Consider the following 22,570-nt stretch of genomic DNA (forward strand, 5'->3'; position numbering starts at 1 on the left):
ACTCCTATCAAATAAAGTCTTAGGTTTTTCCACTAATATAACAGTTGCAAATATAGGTTGTCCTCATAGATTTATTATAAAATATTATAAAGACAAAAACATACTCTAGGTTACTATAATTTTTTATAATATTTATCATTGTTTTACAAATACTAAATGTGAAAGTAACTACTGAAAGATCAAAAATTTGCTTTACCAATTCCTACCTCTTCCGCTTACTGACCAAACAGATTTTTTGTTTTTCATAACCAATGGGCTTGAAGATTGTATTTCATCTCATTGAAATCAATGTTTTTAATGGACTTTGTTTTTGGCCACACCATGCGGCTTACAGGATCTTAGTTCCCTGACCAGGGATTGAACCCGGGGCCATGGCAGAGAAACCACCGAGTCCTAACCACTGGACTGCTAAGGAACTCCCTTTAATGGGCTTTTTAAATTCAGTGCTATCAAAATCTTTAAACAAAATGTTGTCTTGTACCTTCATCATGACATTTTAATACTTCTTTAATAATAACAGTAGGTAACATTTATTGAGCTCTTATTATGTGTGAGGCACTATTCTAAGGGTTTTGTTTGTATGGACACATTTAACCATTAGAACATTTCTCTGAGATATTTACAGATGAGAAAACTGCTGAAAAGAGAAGTTATTCAATTTTCCCGTAATTATTCAGCTATTAGTGATGGATTCAGGAATCAAATTAGGACTCAGGGGGCCCATTCTCTAAACTACTGCAATATAGAACTGTGAACAAAGTGAACTGCAATTTTCAATGAACAAATATTTCTGTTGAAAGTATCTTTTTTTCTTTTTTGAGATGAGAGGAGTGTTGGTGTCTACGAAAACATACTTAAGTGGGCTACTAGATGCCTTAAAAGCCCCAGTGATCATAAGAAGAATCAATCTCTTTAAGCTCTATTTCTGCTAATACAACCTCTATTAGAAAAACTCAAAACAAAAATTATAATGTATAAATCCTAATTTTGTGGAAAACCAAAAAAAAACCTCAACTTATTTAAAGGAGTAGAAGAAGAAGAAATAGAAAAAATTGCAAAAAAAATGTTAACTTAGTCTTGCATAAAGACTTAACTTCATTCTCTAAAATTTTCCAGCAGTTTCCATATATTTATGAATTATTCATATACTATGAACAATTCTTTTTTTGGATATGAAGTCCTTCCAATGTTTTGCAAAGTTATAGGCTAGGAACACACATCTTTAAAATATATTTTTTTCATAGGAAAAAGTAATTAATAAGAGAATGAGCCTCAGTCCGTTGCATTTTATGCCAAAAGCCTATGATTTTTTTACTAAATATGCTGAGTTTAAAATTTTTATAACCTTGAATGCTGGATCTATAAGAATAAACAGGAAAAATATTTTACTTGAATTATGAGCCCTTATTTTTCTCTGTTGTAAAATATGGCCATTTAAAAGGTATTTTACAATCTGAAATATTAAATGTGAAGACTTTGAAGAAATGTTTCAGTCAACCTCCCAGTATGAGAATGACTAAAATAACTGAAGTTATGCAAAACCACTTATCTTACTGTTCTTATTATAAGAAAAATTAAATCAGAGAAATTAATTCTGCAAAGTAAAACTAAGTAGAATAACAAGCTAGTGTAACGATGTTATAGAATGTGTCTTTCTAAATATTTTTCAAATGATCTTAATTTGGAGCTTAATTATTTAAATAAAGAAAAATTAATTTTTCTAAAGTTCTATACTCAGTTTAGGAACTACCGCCCTCTAATTTGACCAAAACCGTATTATGGCTGGCAAAGAAAGAGGAGGAATTGATACAAAAACCATTTTCCTAATGAAAAAGAATAACCAATTGGAATATGTATATATATATAAATTATCCATGTGAATAATGACTATTTTCCTGGCTTATTTAATTTAATCATTACAGTATCATTCTGAGGTAGAGATTATTATTAGCCTTCTTTGATAAAAGAGGAAATTGACACTTAGAGAGCTTAAATAAATGCCTTGGGTCATACAGCTGGTTGGATGGCTTCACATGAATTTCAGCTTACTTTTATTGCATATACAGTACTAATTGTATTAAAGACAGGAACAGTTGTAAACAAAACTACTGATAGAAAATCCATCATTGGCAATAGAAGTGACTCAGGAAGCATGGGAAAATATTAGGATATCAAATACTGTTAAGGGATGGACTACCTATTACATGAAAACACCACTGAATTTTAAATAAAATAAGATTAAATGTGTCAGAAAACATAAAAGATGCATGCTGAAGTACTGAGAAGGAAAGACGGAGGATGGTGGTTTATGGTTAGGTCATGGCAGAGTAGTGGGGATGCCCACTTGGAGAAAAGAAGTTGAAAGGGCAAACTATGAAACTGGCTGAAAAATCTGTGCCAGTAGGAAGGGAACTAACAGAGGCCAATCGCATGGGCTCCTTCCCACTCCACAAGAGCAATTAAAGAAACAGCACTAACCACACCCTCAGAGTCCACCATTAAGCTCTCAGACAGTCCTCTAATGCACCAACTCCTTAAACATCTACCCAAAAGCATGCTATGATTCCTTTCCAAGACAAACCCTGGTATTCACAACTGGGTATTAAAGCTCATAACAGGTTAAGGGATGGTTAAGATAACAAATTAAAACTCATCCACACTGAAGTATAATAACCAACCTTTCAATGCCTTTGTTAGAGGTGAATGAGTGAAAACAGCTGGAAGAAGCTGGGCATGTGAGTGGGTGAAGATGCTGCCATCCAGTGAAGCAAAGAATCTAAAATTTACTGAACTCCATGAATGTGCCAGGTGTTAGGCTAACTGCTTTAATCCTCATGGTAACCTTGTGAAGAGGGCATGATCTCCATGTTAACAATGAAGAAACTGAGGTTAATAACTTGATTAAGGTCACAGCAATACCAGTAAAAGAGTAAATGACAGAGCCAGGATACAAACCCAGCTCTGTCTTATTCCAAAGCCCAGGCTTTTTCCACTAAAACATCTGAGGGATGTACTGTATAAAGAGAAAGAGTGTGTGCAATCCTCTTTAATATAAAAGACACCATTTTCTTACATTATAGGGAGCCCAGTTTAACCAATATCTAATTGATATAAGATACAAATAGCTGAGATTCTACCATACTTCCTGTTATAGGAACAAATGACATCTTAAATTTTGCCTATGTTTCCTGTTGATATCCCAGTACTAGTGAAGTTTTTTAAAACAAAGTACTTTCAAGAGGCAAAATGACTTTTGATAACAAAATGACTTTTGATAACTTTAAGGTGAGTGGGTTACGACTTCCAAAAACGGGCTAGTATTCATGTCCTTCAAAGTAATTAGCAACTTTCAGAAGTGATTGGTATAAAACAATTATTGCCATTGATCAGCTCTGAATAGATAATTTTAAACAAAGTCATTGCGTGCTCAGCAGATTACAGCTTGTTAACCGGCAAGTTCTAAATGACCTCTTAAGCTAGTCAAATCAATGATGCATATTCCTCATTAAGTAACATCAAAATGTAAGTGGTCTTATAAATAATGTTTATTTTAAGCACTAAAATAAATGGCAAAACCTTGATATATCAAAAACCATCTGTTCATAGAAAAGATCTTCCCTCCATTGGGTTTATTATTATTCCTCAAAATTCATACTAATCTTAATGTTACCAAAAGAGAGAAAAAATGTTTTGGCACCTAAAATTAAAATTAAAACATGAAAGACAAATTCACTGATGATACCCTTCCCAGGACTAATGCTCTAAATGTATATGAGAGCATATAAATAGGACACATCATAATTATACTTTTACTTATTAGAATGTTCAACATTCTAGAAGACCATACAGTGAGCACAGAAAAGTGGGTTTACTAAATTTTCAAAGATAGGGTGTTTAAAACTAGTAATATCAAAGTTTTCATTCTCAATGCCACTACATTATCATGTCGAAAACATACTTATATATATGTTATATATGTTATATATATATATATATATATATATATATATATATATATATATATATATATATATATTTATATGTTACTCTAGTGGTCCTCTTGTTATTATAGTCCTTATTTTCCTGTAAGTGAGGATTTCTATCTGAACTAAAATGTCTTGGGGCACTAATTTCAAGTTAAATCATTTAAAATAACTGCAACAATAAAGGATCGGTTGAGACACCCATGAATACCATTGAGAAAGTATATGTGATTGATCAATAACGTGGACAAGGTTTCCAGGGTAAAAGAAATTCTACCTTAAACAATTAATTACATCTGCAGTTCTTTACAACTCTCTAAGTTTTAGATTATTACCATTTTTCATTCCTCATAGATCTTTGAAAATGAAAGGAAAAAGTCTGATGGAACATATTTTTCAAGAGAGATCTCCAAGATACTACACATTAGCACTTCTTGAAATCTGCATTCATATGACATTGTTCCAGTTAGGATTCAAGATGTGTGAGATGACCCAAAGGAGGTTTTTCAAAGGAATTGCAAGGAATCAGTAATGCTTAGAGAGTTTACCTTTGTTAACTTCCGAAGTCTGTGCCAGATTATATATCCTCATTAAGTTGACTTTATTGAAGACCAGTATGTTCTAAGAGTTAATTTATAAAGGGAGAGATCCACAGTTGAAAAACAGCAGTCCTAGGAACTATTTGGTGGGGCTTCTAAAGTTTTAACAAAGTTAGAGTCCTCTTTTCTTTCCACTAATTTTTCAGGGTCCAAAACAGGTATGGCGGAGGTTCAAATACAACCAAATTCAAATTTTTGGATCACAAAAATCTATGTGATCTGTACCTTGTACTCCATACAGGAAAGAAATGACAGATTCTCTTTCATCGTTTGCTACATCCTATACAAAAATCCATTTAAAATTGTAGCAAGAACGGTGTTTTACCTGAGGTTATGACAGATGACAAACCCAGATGCTAACAATAGCAATATGTGAAGACCACAGCTCAAACATTCATTTATAAGGTGACGTTTTTCATCCTAAGCCATCCAATTCTGCCTACAAGGGGAAGCATGTGACACTGAATTGGGATGTCTCAATTTGGTTTTCAATGAATTATTACTAAATTTAGAATTCCCTGAGTGAAATGTACTACCAGTAAGAATGCTCATGAATTACCAGGGTCATGGGGTCAGGCAACCAAGAAAACCAGAGTGTAAGCAATAAAATTTCCCTAACAGCTCAGTCAAGGGTTCATATAGTTGCTCTCATCCAGATTTTTGAAGAAAGGAGAAGACTAGAAGTAAAGGCAAGTCTATACGTGGCCAGAAATAATAGGAATGTGGGTACCAGACCTCTTGGGTTCAATTCCTAACACTGTCACTTACTAGCTATGTGACCTTGGGCAAGATACCTTTCTGCGATTCCATTTTCTCATCTGTCAAATTGGAATCATAATGATACCCACCTCAGAGAGCTGCTCATGTCAGACAACAGTTAAAATATTTAAAATATTTAGAATGGTGCCTGGAGAGTGGTAACTGCTATGCAATTGCTAACTGTTATCATTATTGTTTACCAATGTTTCTGACTTATCAAGATTTGGAGTTACGTGGTATTGCAATCTTGTTCTTGCATATATGCCTCAGAGACATATAGCTCTCACTGGCAGTTGGTTTGACTAAGGTATACTCAGGTATCTACCAGCTATAGCCATTCACGCTTGGGTAGTAAATATGAGAATCTGGAACCATTCTATTGGGGAAATGGGGGCCTCAAAGGCACAGTTGAGGCTGAATGGACGTATCCCTAGAAATGGAAGAATTAGATATAAGACATGTGCCACTCCATACAATAGGCTTCATCCTGGATGGGGTCAGCCAGTAAACAAAAGCCATAAAGAAAAAACAAATCCTAAATGTCGAGAACTATGAATCAAAGTACTGGAGAAAAGGAAAAAGTAAAAGACCTTAGGATGGATGAAATAATTCCACTAAACTGCATTTTTTTTTGCTACCTGTGGATATTTATAAATGGGTTTTCTATACATAAAGTAATTTTGCCTTTCAGCTTTTTATTATTAGAAAACAAGCCCTGTGTTTGGAGGGTCTGAAGTGACACCCAAGTGCTTAAGTAGATGCTCACTAGCATCAGAAATGGAGGGTCAGTTCTGCGTCAGGCTGTAAAAAGAAACACAGTCGTACATCTAGATGGAACAGGGAGAGAAAGAAGTTGAGTAGATGAATCAACTCATGACATTTGTATAAGATACTAAAAGCTGTTCAAAGAGCGAGAACTGAAAAAAAAATTTGGAGGCCAAATTTCAATGAGATCCACAGAGCAGCAGCCAAGATGCTGGAGGAAAAGCAGAACCCTAATCTGGAGTGAATTCAAATTAAAGACCAAAAAGGCAATAATGTGTCGCATGGAGAAATGGGAGGAATAGGGCCCCAGGAGCTAAGATAAAAATTTACTGAGCAATTTATTGCTGTATTAATTGACTGTCACTGGCCTAGCTGCAAATCAGTCGCAGGGGTTTTGTACAGGCACACTGTGGGTTCTGACAGCAGCTGATATCATAGCAAGCCTCCTTCAAGCCTGTACCTGTTATAACACTTTGGCAACGTCACAAAGCTCATGAGGTCTTCCATTCACATATGAACTGCACTGACCAAATATTACCTTCCCATGTCCAGTTTATCCACACCACCTAGCCTAGTTGGGCACTCAAAAAAGCCTTAAAGATCTACCAGCAAAGGCTTAAATAATTTCCATCAAGGCCGCCAAGGGACCTAAACAAAGAATATTTAAAACAAACAACTTTTTTACTCCTTGTTTAAAAAAGCACGAGCCAACGTTCATTGATTTATTCAAGGACATTTATTTAACAACCTAGTATAAGCCAGGAACTGTAGATACAAAGCCTAAGAAGATAGGATCTGGGCCCCAAGAGACTTACAGTGTTTGGGGGTGGGGGGTGGACACAGGCATGTAAATTAGTAAGGATAATAAATTGTTACAGGTTCTACAACAGAAGTATGTTGATGGTAAAATAGGGACATTAAAAAAAGGAGAGTGATCAATTCTACACGGGTAGGGGGATGGTAAAATCTTTAGAGAAAAGGTGACCTTTTAAAAAATAAAGGCAGCAAATCAAGATATGAATATCTACGACATTAAATAATCACATACATATAATTTATTCTTCATTATAAAAAAGTGACATCTATTTAGGAATGGATTAGCTACAAATGAAAATTTTATATTCCTTCTCTTTTCAGAAATGCTCCACTAGCCTCTTTGACAATTGAATATAACTTGTCATGCTAGGAGTCAATAGTCAAATACATAATTTGCAATTGACTCAGTGTATGAGGCAGAGTAAGACAAAAGTTTTTTATTTTCTACTGTATGATTTAGGTGCATGTATAAAAATATATCTGTCTGAATATTACTGGCCATATAGATTTCTGTTAGTTATCTGTTACTCCTAGAAATTCTTCCACCTGTACACTCACTGCCACCCACATTTTAATCACTTAAAGGGTAGCTCTTTTGAGCAAAGTTACTTCATAGCTTAAAAACTGAAAAGACAGAGTTGTGGCTAGTAGAAGTAAAACTTCAGCTGCTGGTATCAAGCTAGGGTTGTTATCTTCAGATGTGTATGCCATGAAGGTATGTGGACCACACATTGGTCTCTTCAGCCTCTCATTCCCGCAGAGACAAATTTTCAGAGCACAGTTTGGTGGCTTCAGATACTGAAACCACCACCAAGCAGAAGAAGTTAACTGTATGTTGCCCGCAAGCACGGAGACCCGAGGCCGGTTGGAACCAGAAGGTTGATGATGTTGACTCCTGATGACCTCACCACCAACCAATCGGAAGAATGTTTACTAGCTGACCACACACCGCACAATGCCCCTCCCTCACCCTGTCTTTAAAAACCTTTCCCTGAAAGCCTTCAGGGAGTTCAGGCCTTTTAAGCACTAGCTACCAGGAACCCTTGCTTGGTGCCTGCAATAAATGCTCCACTTTCCTTCACCACAACCTGGTGTCAGAAGATTGGCTTTAATGTGCATGGGCAAGAGGACCCAAGTTTGGTTCAGTAATGTTAGGAAATGTAGCTTTTAGTATTATGTTAAAATAAGTCAAAAACACTGCCTTCTGAATGGCTTGGTTTGATATGAGTTTCTTAGATATGCCCAGTCAAGGTAAAAGGAATCTTAATGATTCAAGCCAGATCAGAATTCAATACAAAATTGGGGGCTAAATAATAAACAAGAAAATGCATTTTTCTAACCCTGACTCCTATGCCTCTGTCTCCCTTGGTGACCTATGATGATCTATGGGGACGTCTAAGCCTCCCGCCATCAACTGCTTTAGGTCCACCATCATCTATTGTTTTTTACTTTGCAGACGTATCTGACAAAGGGCATGCAGAAAAGAAAAAAATCTAATACTGTTTTAGGCTCAGAGGTTAAGTCTTTGGCAGAGCTGTACAGAGAATCAGAATCTCCTAAATTCCCAGACTCAAGCATTCCCGTTAAAAGAGGAAAGCCACATTATTTTCTTATATTACTGGATTTCTAAGAAAGGTAAATATAGACCAGTGCATCTGGAGTATCTGCCTCTGGAAAAGAAGCAAAAAAGATCTACTTCTTCCTCCTCTTTTTTTCCCTTACACTAGAGAACCACCGAGAGGTGGACAGATACTAGAGATCTGCCCTGGGCTGGGCTCCAACACACTCACATCTGCATAGGAAAGTCCCTTCCCAAAGCAGTGTAAGTCAGCAAAATAATGTTAATTCAACTTGCCTTAGTTCAACACAGGACTTTCAGAAGGTATTTTACTACCTTTCTTCACCCAAAATAAAATCCGTTATTAGCAGAAGCAAGAATTAATAGATTAATGAGAGAGAATATAATAGGGTAACATTAAAACATAGGTTTTAAGGACGTTAATGAAATTCACTTAAGTAATTTTCCCATTTATAATAGCTTCACAATTAAGCTAAAATCATATTGTCTGATACAAAAGAAATTATACTTTTGTCGTGGCTCTTCCCCAAATCTCAGCAGAAACCAAGGAAGCCTCATAATCACTAAATTCAGCTTCCTATTAGGCAAATAACACATAAAAGTGAACACAGAAATGATAGAAATAAAATTTCTAAGCTGAAAACTGACTTTATTACTGTGAAATCATATGAATAATTTCTAATTGATTTGTATTGGGCAGGAATCTTATATTCCAGAACCATGCTCATCTATTTATCACAATATTTTATGTGACATATGGAAACTAATACATTGCTTCATTAATATTTACAGTCTTTCTCTAGTCATGGCTCAGAGATATTTAACATTCTAAAACATAAGCATTGATAATTACATGTCTTACATTTTACTCTAATTTTTAACACTGTCAAGACTATTTAGTACAACTAACTTTTTAACTAGGTACTCTCTTCTCTCTTTACCATTAGCATATCAATCAAATTTGCATTATTCTGGTTTGCTCATTTTATTAAAAGCGAATTCAGGGCACAATTGACTTTTCATTTGTTTAACAAGTGAAGAAATATTTACCCTGACAGCCATTGCATTGTAGAGATTCATCTTCATAGTGTAATATGCTAACTGTGAATCGAGAAAAAAAAAAAGATGGCATATATTTTAGTTTTACACAAAGACAGTGCAGCCTATTTTTACATATAAAAGATAAGAATCTTTATACATAATACATAAGAGTTCTATGCTTAGAAAAATGAAATCAAACTTTGTATTGAAGAGATAGGCTTCCTAATGCATAATGCAGGCTTAACCAGAAAAATCTATGGTAGTCAAACTAGGAGCTAATGGAGATATATGACCATAAAATGCTCTCCGCTGAGTTTGATAATCAATGGTGCTCTACTGAGAATAGAATAACAAAGCAGAAATATTCACAAGTGCTGGTGACACGTAGTATTGTATGATTTATTCACTGGGGTTCTTTTAGCCAAAACTCACAGAAACATAAAAGGAATTCATATTTCAAGACGTCTGGTTTAATGAAAAATTCAAAGAAATGCTGTCCTCAGTCGAAATCGTTCAAGGATATGGATGCAGTGATGGAGCAAAATTGTGCCTTCCAACCATCTGTACAAAATGTTATGTACTTAGCTGCCTCCTGAGTAATCCTTGGGAATTTTGTTTCATTTAATATTCATTTTAACACCATAAAAATCATAAATACAATGATATCATGTTACAGCAAATCCCCTGACATAATGAAGACTTCCTACAGACTTGGTTTCTTTCTAGTAGACACACATTTGTCTTTTAATGCACGAATCTCTGTGACAGTAAATAATCATTTAGCAACATAGCTTATTTCAATGAAAATATTGCTTTAAATAAAACTTCCACATCTGCTCTTTCAATTAAAAAGATACAATTAACATAATTCATGACAGTACAATAAACATTGAAATACATATTTTTCCCACACAAAATACAACTTTATCCATTTTATTCAGTCAAAACTCATCAGACTAATATAAACTTGAACTTAGGTAATAGGTGTTATGTTTCAGCAAAAATCAGAGATACGTGCCTTAGCCTTTTATATAGGGGTTTTCTTCCCTGCAACAAACAGGAATTCATATAAAAGGGTTTCACTGTAATTAGTATTGTTTGAATTGCCTGATCTGATCCAAAGCAAATTGGCTGTGGAGAGCAGCAGGGCTGGATTAGTTATCAACAGTCTGAGCAGTTAGTAAACAGTTGGCTGCAATATGTTATTTACAAATGAACACAATGATGTCACTTCATTTTAAATTCTCTTTCTTCGTTATGGCAAGCAAGGCATAATTCTTGGTGTTTGAGGTCAACTTAAAATATTTACTTAGAGTATTTCTTCAAGGCAAATATAACCATTAAATATTTTTACACAGAAGAAACATATTGTAAATTATATATTTGAGAAAGTTGGGTTCAGAAAAAGATACTGTTTCTTATCTTTTTTCATATTGCTGGTCAGTCAGCAGCAGTGAGCATTAGCGAGCTTTCAAGCCACAGACCTGAGTTCAGGTCCTGACGTTGCTCTTACCAGCTGTGCGGCTTGAACAAGTTACTTGAAGTCTCCCAGTCTTGATTTCTAGCCTTACAAAATGGGATATCACATACTCCATGGAGTTCTTGTGAAGAATAAAATGAGATAAGGTATTTAAGGTGCTTGGGACATAGCTGATGGTCATTAGGAAAGGGATTATCACTGTTATACATTTTGCGGCTAAAAGTATGTGATTTAATTATAAGTAAAATTCCAAAAGGTATAAGAGGTTAAATTTTATTCTGAACAAAGAAGAGATATAGGTTTGAGCCTAAGAATTTTGAATTTTATAGTTAAAAGGTGGGAAAGCACTTTGATTCCAGGTTATCATTCTCATGTGAAGCACAGACGGATGTTACATTGACTCAATTCTATAGCCCAGATCTGAAAGTACCACAAAAACGTCTGAGAAAACATTGTATGGTCCACTTATATGAGGTACCTGGATTAGTCGAATTCACAGAGACAAAAAGTAGAATAGGGCCTCCCTGGTGGCGCAGTGGTTGAGAGTCCGCCTGCCGATGCAGGGGATACGGGTTCGTGCCCCGGTCTGGGAGGATCCCATATGCCGCGGAGCGGCTGGGCCCGTGAGCCATGGCCGCTGGGCCTGCGCGTCCGGAGCCTGTGCTCCGCAACGGGAGAGGCCACAACAGTGATAGGCCCACATAACGCAAAAAAAGGAAAAAAAAAAAAAAAAGTAGAATAGTAGTTACAAGGCACTGGGGGAAAAGGAGGAGCTAGTGTTTAGTGGGTACAGAGTTTCCCTTTAAGATGATGGAAAAGTTTTGGAGATTGTTAATGGTGATACTTGCATAACAATGTGAATGTACTTAATGTCACTGAACAGTACAGTTAAAAATAGTCAAAATGATCAATTTTATGCTATATATATTTTACCACAATTTTAAAAAACGCTAAAAAATCATTTGTGAATGTGAATCATGCATTTCCATAAGCTATCTATGAAACACATTAGACACTTTGAAATTTTGTAAAATACTAAGTCTCTATATTTCTATTCTGAGCAGTGATGATTATTTGTTATACTAATATTTGTTGTTTTGGTTACATGAGTAGTTAAATTATAATTCATACAAAAACCCTTGTTCTTAATATTATTTTCCAGGATTCTGTCCTAAAAGTTTTTTTTTTCCATTCCATGGAGTTGGATAAGCAAATATTTCACAGCTACTAAATACTGATAACATACCCAAGAATGACAGACTATAGTAATTCATCAGCAGAGAAAAATCCCCAAATTTTCCTTACTATATATTATTTCTTATTTTATCATTAAGGTATCATAAGTCTATTTTAAAGAGGAAGACTAAAGATCTGGGGTGAAAATCAAGCATAAAAGATGATAGTTTCAATGTAATGAAAACATGATGTTCAATTATAGATGTTTCCCAACTATTTATTGACTAAATGAAGGAAGGGGAAAAGAGAGGGAGGGGGAGAAAGAAAAGAGGGAGAGAAAGATAAACAGAATTGATATGTTGCATTTACAACAAATAGAGTAGGAAGAATTCCTGGGATGAAAAACTGCATTTGAACACTAAATAAACCACTTGTTCGCCATATGGCCCTTGTCATGTCACCTAGCTCAATTTTCAGAAGGCTTCTGAAATTTTTTCTGGAAGTTGTATTTCTTTTAAAATCGGTTTTCTGAGGGGTCAGTATCCATGTGGACCTTTTGGACAGGGCTGGTATTCAATGGGATTGAACCGTGATATTGATGGGAGCATGTCTCGTGTATGAGTTTCCGTTTTTTCTACCAGGTGAATTACAGTGCAGGGACAGGGGTGGGGATAGGTTAGAGCCACTCTCTTAGAGGTCAAGTGATATTCAAAGCTCACCGCACCAGGTCCCAATTTTGTTCTCCGATCATCTCCCACCACGCCGCTCCTTTAAACCTCAATCTGATCAAATTATTATCTTTTCTTCTTCACGTCCGTGTTCCTACTACTCCCTTTGCCTAAAACGTCTTATCATCCTTTTCTAGCTGTCCAAATCCTCTGTCTCCTGCTGTTCTCACAAACATTTATAGGAGAAACCACCTTTTTCCTATAAATGTTGTGAGAACAGCAGGAGACACTAAACACTAAGCACCAGCAACTGGAAGAAGCTGCTGGCATTCTCTCGGCTCCAGTGGATACTTTCAAACCATTTCAAACCAGTAGGAAGTACTCCTTTAGAAGCAACAAAAACTACCACGACAAAAACCCAAAGAACAAAAAAACCTCACTATTTACTCTCAAGCTTTTCACATTTAACACTCTCTCTCCCTTTTTGGTGTTGTCACCCGTCCTCAGGTCTCTAGGTACACTCTCCTCCTTTCCCCTCCTCGCCTCCCCTGACCTACTCCAGTAACATGCTCTAAACGTTTTGACACCAAGCTAAAGGTCTTATTCTTCACCACAACTCCTGCCATATCTTAAGGCTTTTCAAATTCACATGTACAACACACTCAATTACCTGCTCTCACTATTGCCTGCCTTTCCCAGTCACAATGACATCCACTTCCCATAGCCATGTTCCAGACCCTGTGAACTAGTTTCTCCTCTTAAGTCTTAAACTCAGATTGCTAATTCTTCTCCTTAAATCCCTGATGGCTTAATTTCTATTAAAGACTTTTCCACCTAGTAGACAGATCTAGTACAGGTATGTCCTTCTCAGTTTCAAGTTCCTTCTTCACATGTTTATATACAATGGCTACATTGATAGTTTGCTAATGAACATATCATAAATTAACTAACCTTTCCATTATTGTTGAGCATTTAGGTTGGAAACCAAGAAAACCTGAGTTTCAAATGGTCAATCATTTTCAAAAACAGAACATTTAAAGTAATACATATTTATAATAAATTTGAGTAATACATCTATATGAACTTGACCAGATCAACTGGCTTTATTTGCTAGACTGGGCAATACAGAGGAAATATTTGCATTAAAGTGATGACTTTGGAAACTCTAGAAGCCAGGCACATATGGATAACAGATCTGGGGAGCCTGTGCCTTTGTTATTTTCCACATCAGTGCCATCCTCATTTCATAATTTTGAGTATGATCATTAAAATGATTTATTATCAAATAATCATGAGTATTTTGTGCATATGCTTTGCCTTGTTCACTGGCAACTGATACCAATCTGGTCGTTATCAACATCTGATTGTTAAAATAACTTTCCGTCTTCCACACACACAAAAAATTAAAAGCCAATTATATTATTTTTCACCGTTATTATTAATGTAATCTTTAAAAGCAAGTAAACTAAATCTAAATCATATTATTATAATGAAAATATGTTAGTAAAGTTTTAAATTTATATTAGAAAAGTCAGAGTCTTAAGTTATCCAGCCTTTGGTATTTATTTAAAATGCCAGATCCTGAGGGGGAAAAATAGATTATGTTTCAGTTTTCTGCTCTAACACTAAAGAGTGATAAATGTTGCCCCATTAACATATAACTGATTTGGAAGCCTTATAAAGAGATTTATAAGAAGAGTTGGGCTATAGAAGGAACATTCATTTATCTAATGAAGAGAAATAAAAATGTCCGTACAAGCAACCATGTCAATCTCATAAGTTTTAAAAATAATGACTGATATTTTATGTATTTTTACTATCCATTCAAAAACAAACCTGTTGGTGTTTATCATGACAATGCAAAATGGAATTTGATAGCAGATGATATCCTTTGTTCCATTTAAAGTTAATAGAATTTCTTTCCATTGTTACTCTTTCAAATACTAATCAAACATGAAAACTTTGTGAGAAGAGCAGTAAAATGATAAGCAGTATATAAGTACTGTGAGCCTTTTCAGCAATAAATTATTTTTATAATTTGAAGAATAATCTATTTTTAATGAAATTTATCTTTATAAATTAATCAGTTCTACCAGAGGCTATTAATATACTTTAACAAAATGTTTTAACCAAGTTCTGTTAATGTGGTGCCATATATATGTTATTCACCAAATGATCTCAATTTAAAAACATAACATTGAGCTGTTTAGAACTACAGTTATATATATTTTTTCACAATAATGCATACAGAATTAATCACATATATCAGGGTAGCCGCTCTCAGAGTGTGGTGACTAAAAATAGTGTACTTGATATTAAACATCATATAAACTATATAATGGGGAAATTGAAAAGGATAACAAGATGCATACAGCTGTCCTATTAGGTTATATTGATGAATTCACTCAGGTAACCCTCAAAGTGTTAGTTTTCCGAAAGAGGGAGATGAAATATTTGAACATTTTTCTGGTACTATCGCCTACAGAAATAACTATTTTCACTTCACCATTTATGAAATAAAGCAAAAAGTGGTAAGGACAAGCTATATAGAACATTATACAGTTGAAAACATGAAGGGGACCAAAACAGTAGGACCATTTGAGTATCTAATGGGAAGCGCAGGTTGCAGTAAAATCATAGCAGGAACTCAGCAGGTCTGGGATGCACGTGCACTGAACACACACACCAGGTGACTAGAAATCCACTGTTATAAAAAAGAAGAATCAGAGCACATACTCACTAACAGGGAAAGGTTTTTGAGGTTGCGAATCAACAGTCCTCGGTCCCTACAATGGACAAATTTGGGTTATGTTGCCAGATACGGCAGCATGAAAGTCAGCAGGAAGACCTGAATGGACGTTGAAAATTAAAATAAAGAAAAACAATAGTCATCCAGGAAGCAAAAAAGAATCAAGTCAGAAAAGAAAACTGGAATGGCTCTGTTATCGTGGGTTAGTGAGGGCACCATGGTGGAGAACGCATAACACTATAGGACTGGATAAGTTGACTGGTGTTGCTGTGAGAATTATTTAAAAGCTGGATAGAAATATTCTGGTATAGTAGAATTTTGAGGGAGGCTGTCTAAAAATATAGAACTTATCTAAAGAGATCCTAGGACTTCTGACTTTCCACAGTTCCCTTTGTTTGACCTTTGCCACACGTGAGACTGTTGATAACTCCAAGTTTTCTAACAGTTTTCTCCTGTGCTTCCTGTGATATTGTGCCTCTGTTTTTCTGTTTATTTACCTATAACTCCCTTCCTCTGACTAAATCCTACTACTAATGCATTCCACAAGCCTCAATCCTTGGCCCTCTGCTCTACTGTTCAGATACTTTTCCATCAGGTAGAAAATCCTGCCATCTTATAATGATGGTTCTAAAACCTTTATCTCCAGCTCTGACTCTTCATCTAAAAGTCCTCTTTAATAAGCTTTTGTTCAGTGCTAATTATAATGTGCCAGACACTCTTCGGAGAGATAGCAAAATCGCTGTACAAGACACCACCACATGGAGGTGTCCTAACATCATCACAAACTCAAAATCTCACAACATCTTTTTGTAAAAGCTTCACTGTGTGTCCCATTCAGAATGTTTTCTTATCAACATCCATGCTTTTGTTGTCATCACAACCATTAATCAGCTTTGCTGAGATAAAAATGCAGCTATCTTACTAGCTTATAAAACAAAAAGTTTATTTCTTATTCACATTACACGTGGGCTAAGTTTCCCTGTGGCTATGGCCCACAACACATGGCTTAGCCCAAAATCAATGAGATGGGGAGGAATCATTCTTTTATGAGGAGGCGGGTAGGGAAGAGTTTTTGGCACACATGGATACCAATCTACCAGCTAGGCTGACCATAGCAAAGTCTTCCAACTTATATCCCGGTGAGTTATTAATTTATCCAGTTAGCAAAAATTCTACAGGCTTTCTATATGACATTTACTGTGATCATTTAAGATATAATAAATAGAATAGTCATTGCATCTCAGGAGCTCCCAGTCAAATAAGAGATGTAAATAAACAAATGGGTCGCAGTGAAACAAACACCTACAGGAGTAAAGCATGAGGAAGGCACAGCTAATATCTGCAGTCTCCTACCATTCTATACTCAGCCTCAGGAGATCCGGAAGGTTAATCCGGAAGTAAAGTCTTGAAGGATGAATAGAGATTCAGACCAATGGGAGGCAGGTCAGAGTGAAGAATGGCATTCCAGGCAGAGTAAACAGCATCTGCAAAACCCTGTAGGGCATAGCGTATCTTGATATATCATGGAAAGTGGTTTAACGTGTCCAGAGTATGTTTATACAGGTTTAGCAAGAAGTGAGGTTAGATAAGCAATCCTGAGACTATGAAAACGTGACATGTCATGTTGAAGAGTATGAATTTTGTGCTGTATCCTACAGTGAGGACGGTGGGCCTGGGAGTGAAATGATCAAGTTTAGGTTGGAGTCAAGAGATTTTCTGAGGGACAATGCAAAGTATTTGATGACTGATAAGAGAGAGAGGGTGGGGAAAAGAAGGTGGTGGGGAGTCAAGGATGACTGTGGATTTCCAGCTAAATGGTTGTACCATTTACCTGAATAATGGAATACAGAAGGAGGAGCAGGTTGGGGGTATCTGAGGGACCTCCAGAGAAGACTTTTAGTAGGTACTTAGCATATGGATCTGCAGGGATCAGGAACTGAGAACCTTAGGCCCATCATCTAATCACCCTGAGCCTCCATGTCTCCACCTATAAAATGAAGATAAAACACCTGCATGTTCTACTTGACAGACTGTTACTGGAAAATATGAAACAATGAATGTAAAACATGTGTTTAAACAAGAAAGTCCTTTAAAAATGTAGGAAGTTATTTTATTAAAGTCACATTCAGCTCCTTCCTTAAATACTCTGAGCCATCTAGATCAACATCCTCACCATTTCCTGTTACACCATGCTCATTCCCAGTTTCAGACCTTCATTCACACTGTTTCTAACCAAAATGGCCTTCCCTCTCCCCAGGCTACAATCTACTAATGCCCCGAGGTTCAGTGCAAGTCTCACCTCTTAGACTTTTGGAGATAACATTAACTTCTCAACTGAGCGCTTATTACTTGCCTGTGTGTGTTTGGTGGGGGGAGTACCTTTTAAATTGACTTTCCTTTTTAATTAATTTATTTAACAGATAATATATTCACAGCGTTTAAAATTCAAAAACAACCACAGAGTTTACAGTAAAAAGTCTACTTCCTATGCTTATTCCTCAAGTTCTCTTCCCCCCAGGCAGTTAATAACATCAGTTTTTTGTGATCCTTCCCCAGACAAGCAAATTAAAATCAGTGGCTTTCAGATTATGCTCTGGTGGCTCAGATGACAACAGAGGCCACAGGGAAAGAGACCAAGCAGTTCTGTTTCTTCAGCTTCCCAAATAGCTGCACTGTTTGTACTTATTTTACATACAGGGCTAAAAATTTTGCTAAATTTTAGTAACAGCAACTGTTACTAAAGTTTTAAAATTGCTAACTATACCATTCATTGTGTAGCCTAATATATACTATATGGCATTATTATTATTATTGTATTCATATATAGCTGTTAGGCAAAAACAAAAATTTATGCAGAATAAATTTGGAAAGTGGTTTAAACAATTACTATAGGACTATGTGTTCTCAGCCCTAAAATCTGAGCTCTGAGAAATTACACTGAGGGTGTGCCGGGATGATAAGAGGAGAGGTATGAGCAGAAAAAGAGAAAAAACAGAGTAAATATTCCACATGCCTGGGAAAGAGCGGGGCGTTAGCTTTTGTAATAAGAAAATACGACACGAGGCATTCTTATTGCTCCTGGGAGGTGGCTAAAACTCTAGGGATAAACTTGGTGGCAGCTGTGGAAGAGACAGGATTCTAAGCACTAGGGAAGATATCAGCTTTGGAAAAAATTCCCTTTCCCTTTATGTGGCCCAGTAGCCATGGAGTCCTCCAAGGATGAATCCTGAAGGATCAAACACACACAGGAGCTCGGACAATAGACATCTTATGAATGAAGAGCCGACAAAGTAAGAATCTCTGTTATGTTGGCACTACTTAAGTCTCACAGGATTTCTGTATAAACCAGAGAAGGGAATTCTCCAATAAAGACTGAGATTGAACTGCCTATCAAACCTATATATAAGGGTTTTGGAATCAAACCAAAGTGGGTTTGAACTTTTCTCCACTTATCACTAACAGTGTATCCTTGGGGAAGTAGCTATCTCTGAGCCTAAAATTCCTCATCTATTAAATGGTGATAGTATTCACAGGACTGTTATAAGACTTTAGTTGGTATATACATTAAGCATACAAAATGCTTAGTACAATATTTCACTTTCACTAGTCAACCAGTAAATGTCAGCTATTTTAATCTCATTCAATAATTATGTACTGAGATCAGATTATGTTATTTATTGAATCCTTATGGGCATTCAATGGCAAAAACAGATAAATAAATAAAACGGACCTGTTCTGAAATACATTACAGATTAATAGATTTAAAAACCATCAAGAACCAATCTAACTGAGGAAAATCTCCATTTTTAATTTTTTTCAAGAGCCCAAAGATAATTAGATGCAAATCTGGAGAATAACTTGGCGATGATGCTGAGCAATACTCTTTTTGATCAAACCTAGTTGAGACACTAAAGTAACAATTTTCTTGGGTGGCTCACTACTTGAACTTTTAAAGATATTTTTTCAGCAACTCCAACACCATTAGAACAAATATAGATTCCAAAGCTGAATATTTTGACAATAGTCACTGAAATGTATACACTTTTATACGTTTGATTAAAAGGAGGTGTCAATTCATAACCATCTGAATGGTGGCTTGTGAGCAGAAATAGCAGCAATGAAAGTTAAGTCATAATGTTCATGGAATGACATATACATCAGTATACTCTCCTGTCTTGTCTACACAAAGATATAGCTCTCCAACCACTAATGAATAATAATAAACAATAGGGCTAAAAATGCTCATTACTCCATAGAAAACAACTTAATTTTTGATCATCCTGTTTAAGTAATCTGATTCTATTAAAAACTGACTTGAAGGAGCTCCTACTGGCCAAATCTAGGAAAATTTTAGCACCAAATCAATTAGTGATAATTTATTATAACCCATTAAATAAAATAGGAATTCATGAGTTAAAACTGATGAAAGAAAGAAAGAAAGAAAGAAAGAAAGAAAGAAAGAAAGAGAAAGGAAGGAGGAAAGAAAGGAAGGAAGAAAGAGGAAAAAAGGTTCTTTCTTATGTTAAAATGCTAACAAGTATAAACATAGAAGAAATGACAAAATTAGAAATTCACTATTTGACAAATATGATAATAATTGATTCTGGTAAGATCCATCATTAAATGCTAAACCTAGGGTAAAAGTTTTTGATGAGGAAGAAGATGTATACCCAGTCTTAAAACATTGCCTCGCAAGATAAAAATAGCAAGTCTACAGTGTGTGTTAAATTATCAAATTTAGCATTAACTGCCATGCAACAAACTGACATTATATGGTTCCTAACATGATGTATTGAGATGTATTTCTAGAAAAAAGGCATAACCTCAATCTAACAATGAAGAAATATAACCAAACCAAAACTGAGGAATAATCTGAAAAATAGTCTATATTCTTCAAAAATATCAAGGTCATGAAAAGCAAAGACAGATCAAACATATTAAAGGTGACTAAAGAAAAACAACAGCTAGGTACAACGTGAAATCCTGGTTTTTACCCTAGAAAAGATGTTTTTGCTATAAATGACATTATTGGGAAAATCAGTGAAATGTGAATAGAGTCTAAAGATTAGATAATAGTACTGTACAGATGTCAGTTTCCTGATTCTGATCATTTTAATATGGTTATATAGAAAATATCCACTGATGAATTGAGAGGAAAGGGGCACCACTTCTGCAACTTTGTCTCAAATAATTCAAAATAACCATAGAAAAAAGACCAAAAATATGTATAGAGGGGTAAAAGAAAATGATAAAGTAAATTTGTTCACTTTAGTGAAGAAATCTGCATAAAGAATATAAGGGAATTCTTTGTACTATTTTTGCAACTTTTCTGTAAATCTGAAATTATTTCAAAACTTAAAAATTACTTTTTAAGTAGTCTGAAATGTCAATGATGCAAGAGATTAGTGTTCTAGACAAGAAAACCCATGCTAACAATTAACAAAATTAATGAAAGATACTTTAAGTTTGTTGCAGACATTTAAGTGGGCCAGTTAAATTAAAAGCCAGTTAAATTAAAAGAATAAACTTTAAAAATTAAATTAAAAGAATAAACTTTTCTTTGGTTTTGGTGGATTTTTAAAATCTTAAGTGACATATTAATTAAGTGGGAATGTACAGTATTAAAATAGGAGCTTAACTTGAGAGAATCATTTTATTTAGAGAAGTTATCACTAAAATGGGTTCCCCTGTAGGGACATCAGATCTGCTTTATAAGAGCATCACAGTGATTTTAAACCTAACTGTAAGAGAGATCCAATACTTGTAAACAGTTTGTGCCAGGATTTTAAAAAAAATATTTTATTTATTTCATTAAATCTAAAGTATTAGGCTCTTCCTCCAAGCAGTCCCTGTATTTTATTAACATGTTTTAAACTTTTCTTGCCAACGGTGAACTCTTATCATTTAGTTGTCTACTTATTTTTTTTTTCTTTTCCCTCTCTATATCTTTTAATTTCACTTAGATGCCTCTAATAAAGAATAAATTAAGAACAAATTTAAACTTTTATAGTAGAAAATAGTAACAAATCAGAAAACTTGTGAAGTAGGCAAATGATTATAAACCTCCTCATTTTGTATCAAAAAATTATTTTTTTCTTAATTTCTGAAATCATTAAACTGAAGTTGGCATGTTATCTCATACTTCTGCAAGTCTATCAGTGGATATAGATGATTGTGTTATGTTATATTTATTAAGGCAATCTTCAAAAATCCCAAGAGTCAGTTATAGGAAATGATAAGTAGCACAGAGAGAAATTATCTTACATTTTTATTTTTTAGAATTAATTTGGGGCACTTCAACCAATGTTTATTGACAGTGCAATGGGCTAGGGATTGGTCTAAATGTTGGTGGACCAAAGATGAACAAGCTACAGTTCTTACTCTGAAAGAGCTCACCGTCTAGAAAACAGAGACTCTTCAACAAATAATACATACAAATGCATATGCTGTGAACAGTACTTTAACAAAAATAAAATATCTAGTATAGTTTGGGTATAAAGAAATGAGTCATCAATTCTCCATGGAAAAATCAGCAAAGGCTTCTGAGAAGAATTCTCATTCTAAAAATTAAACCCAATTTTGTTCTCATATAAATATTATCAATAACTTCAAAACTACATGTAAATGTGACTAAAGTGAATTAGTTACAACAAATTGAATAATTCAAGTGCTAACATATATTAATTTTATATTTACCTTCACAATTAGTTGATAATGTTGTCTGCCTAAGTAACCTCTCCATTGTTTCTGAATAATTGTTGCTGCTCTGTGTAAGTACCTGGGTGAAAAATATGCTTATTAGTATACTTTCATTGAAACAATGATATATCTTCAATTTTTGCTTAGAATATTCCTTTTCACAATTCAAGAAATCAAATTCAAAGCCGAGTTTACATGTACTTTTAAAGACAGTATGAAGGTTCCAAAAAAACCTAAAAATATGACCTAACTAAAA

At 34.9% G+C, this 22,570-nt stretch overlaps 1 protein-coding gene across 1 annotated transcript in view; it reads right to left on the reverse strand.

Moving 5' to 3' along the window:
• The window catches only part of SPATA17 (spermatogenesis associated 17), a 172,162-nt gene that overhangs the window by 122,929 nt on the left and 26,663 nt on the right, over window positions 1-22,570 (reverse strand). Inside the window, exons 3-4 of the mRNA XM_060088662.1 lie at window positions 22,312-22,393; window positions 9,552-9,602 (exon numbers count right to left, since the gene is read on the reverse strand). Coding sequence (XP_059944645.1) covers window positions 9,552-9,602; window positions 22,312-22,393 — 133 coding nt within the window. The remainder of the gene's footprint in view (window positions 1-9,551; window positions 9,603-22,311; window positions 22,394-22,570) is intronic.

Source organism: Mesoplodon densirostris, chromosome 2 (assembly GCF_025265405.1).
Source record: "Mesoplodon densirostris isolate mMesDen1 chromosome 2, mMesDen1 primary haplotype, whole genome shotgun sequence".
In the NCBI taxonomy this organism is placed as follows: Eukaryota; Metazoa; Chordata; class Mammalia; order Artiodactyla; family Ziphiidae; genus Mesoplodon; species Mesoplodon densirostris.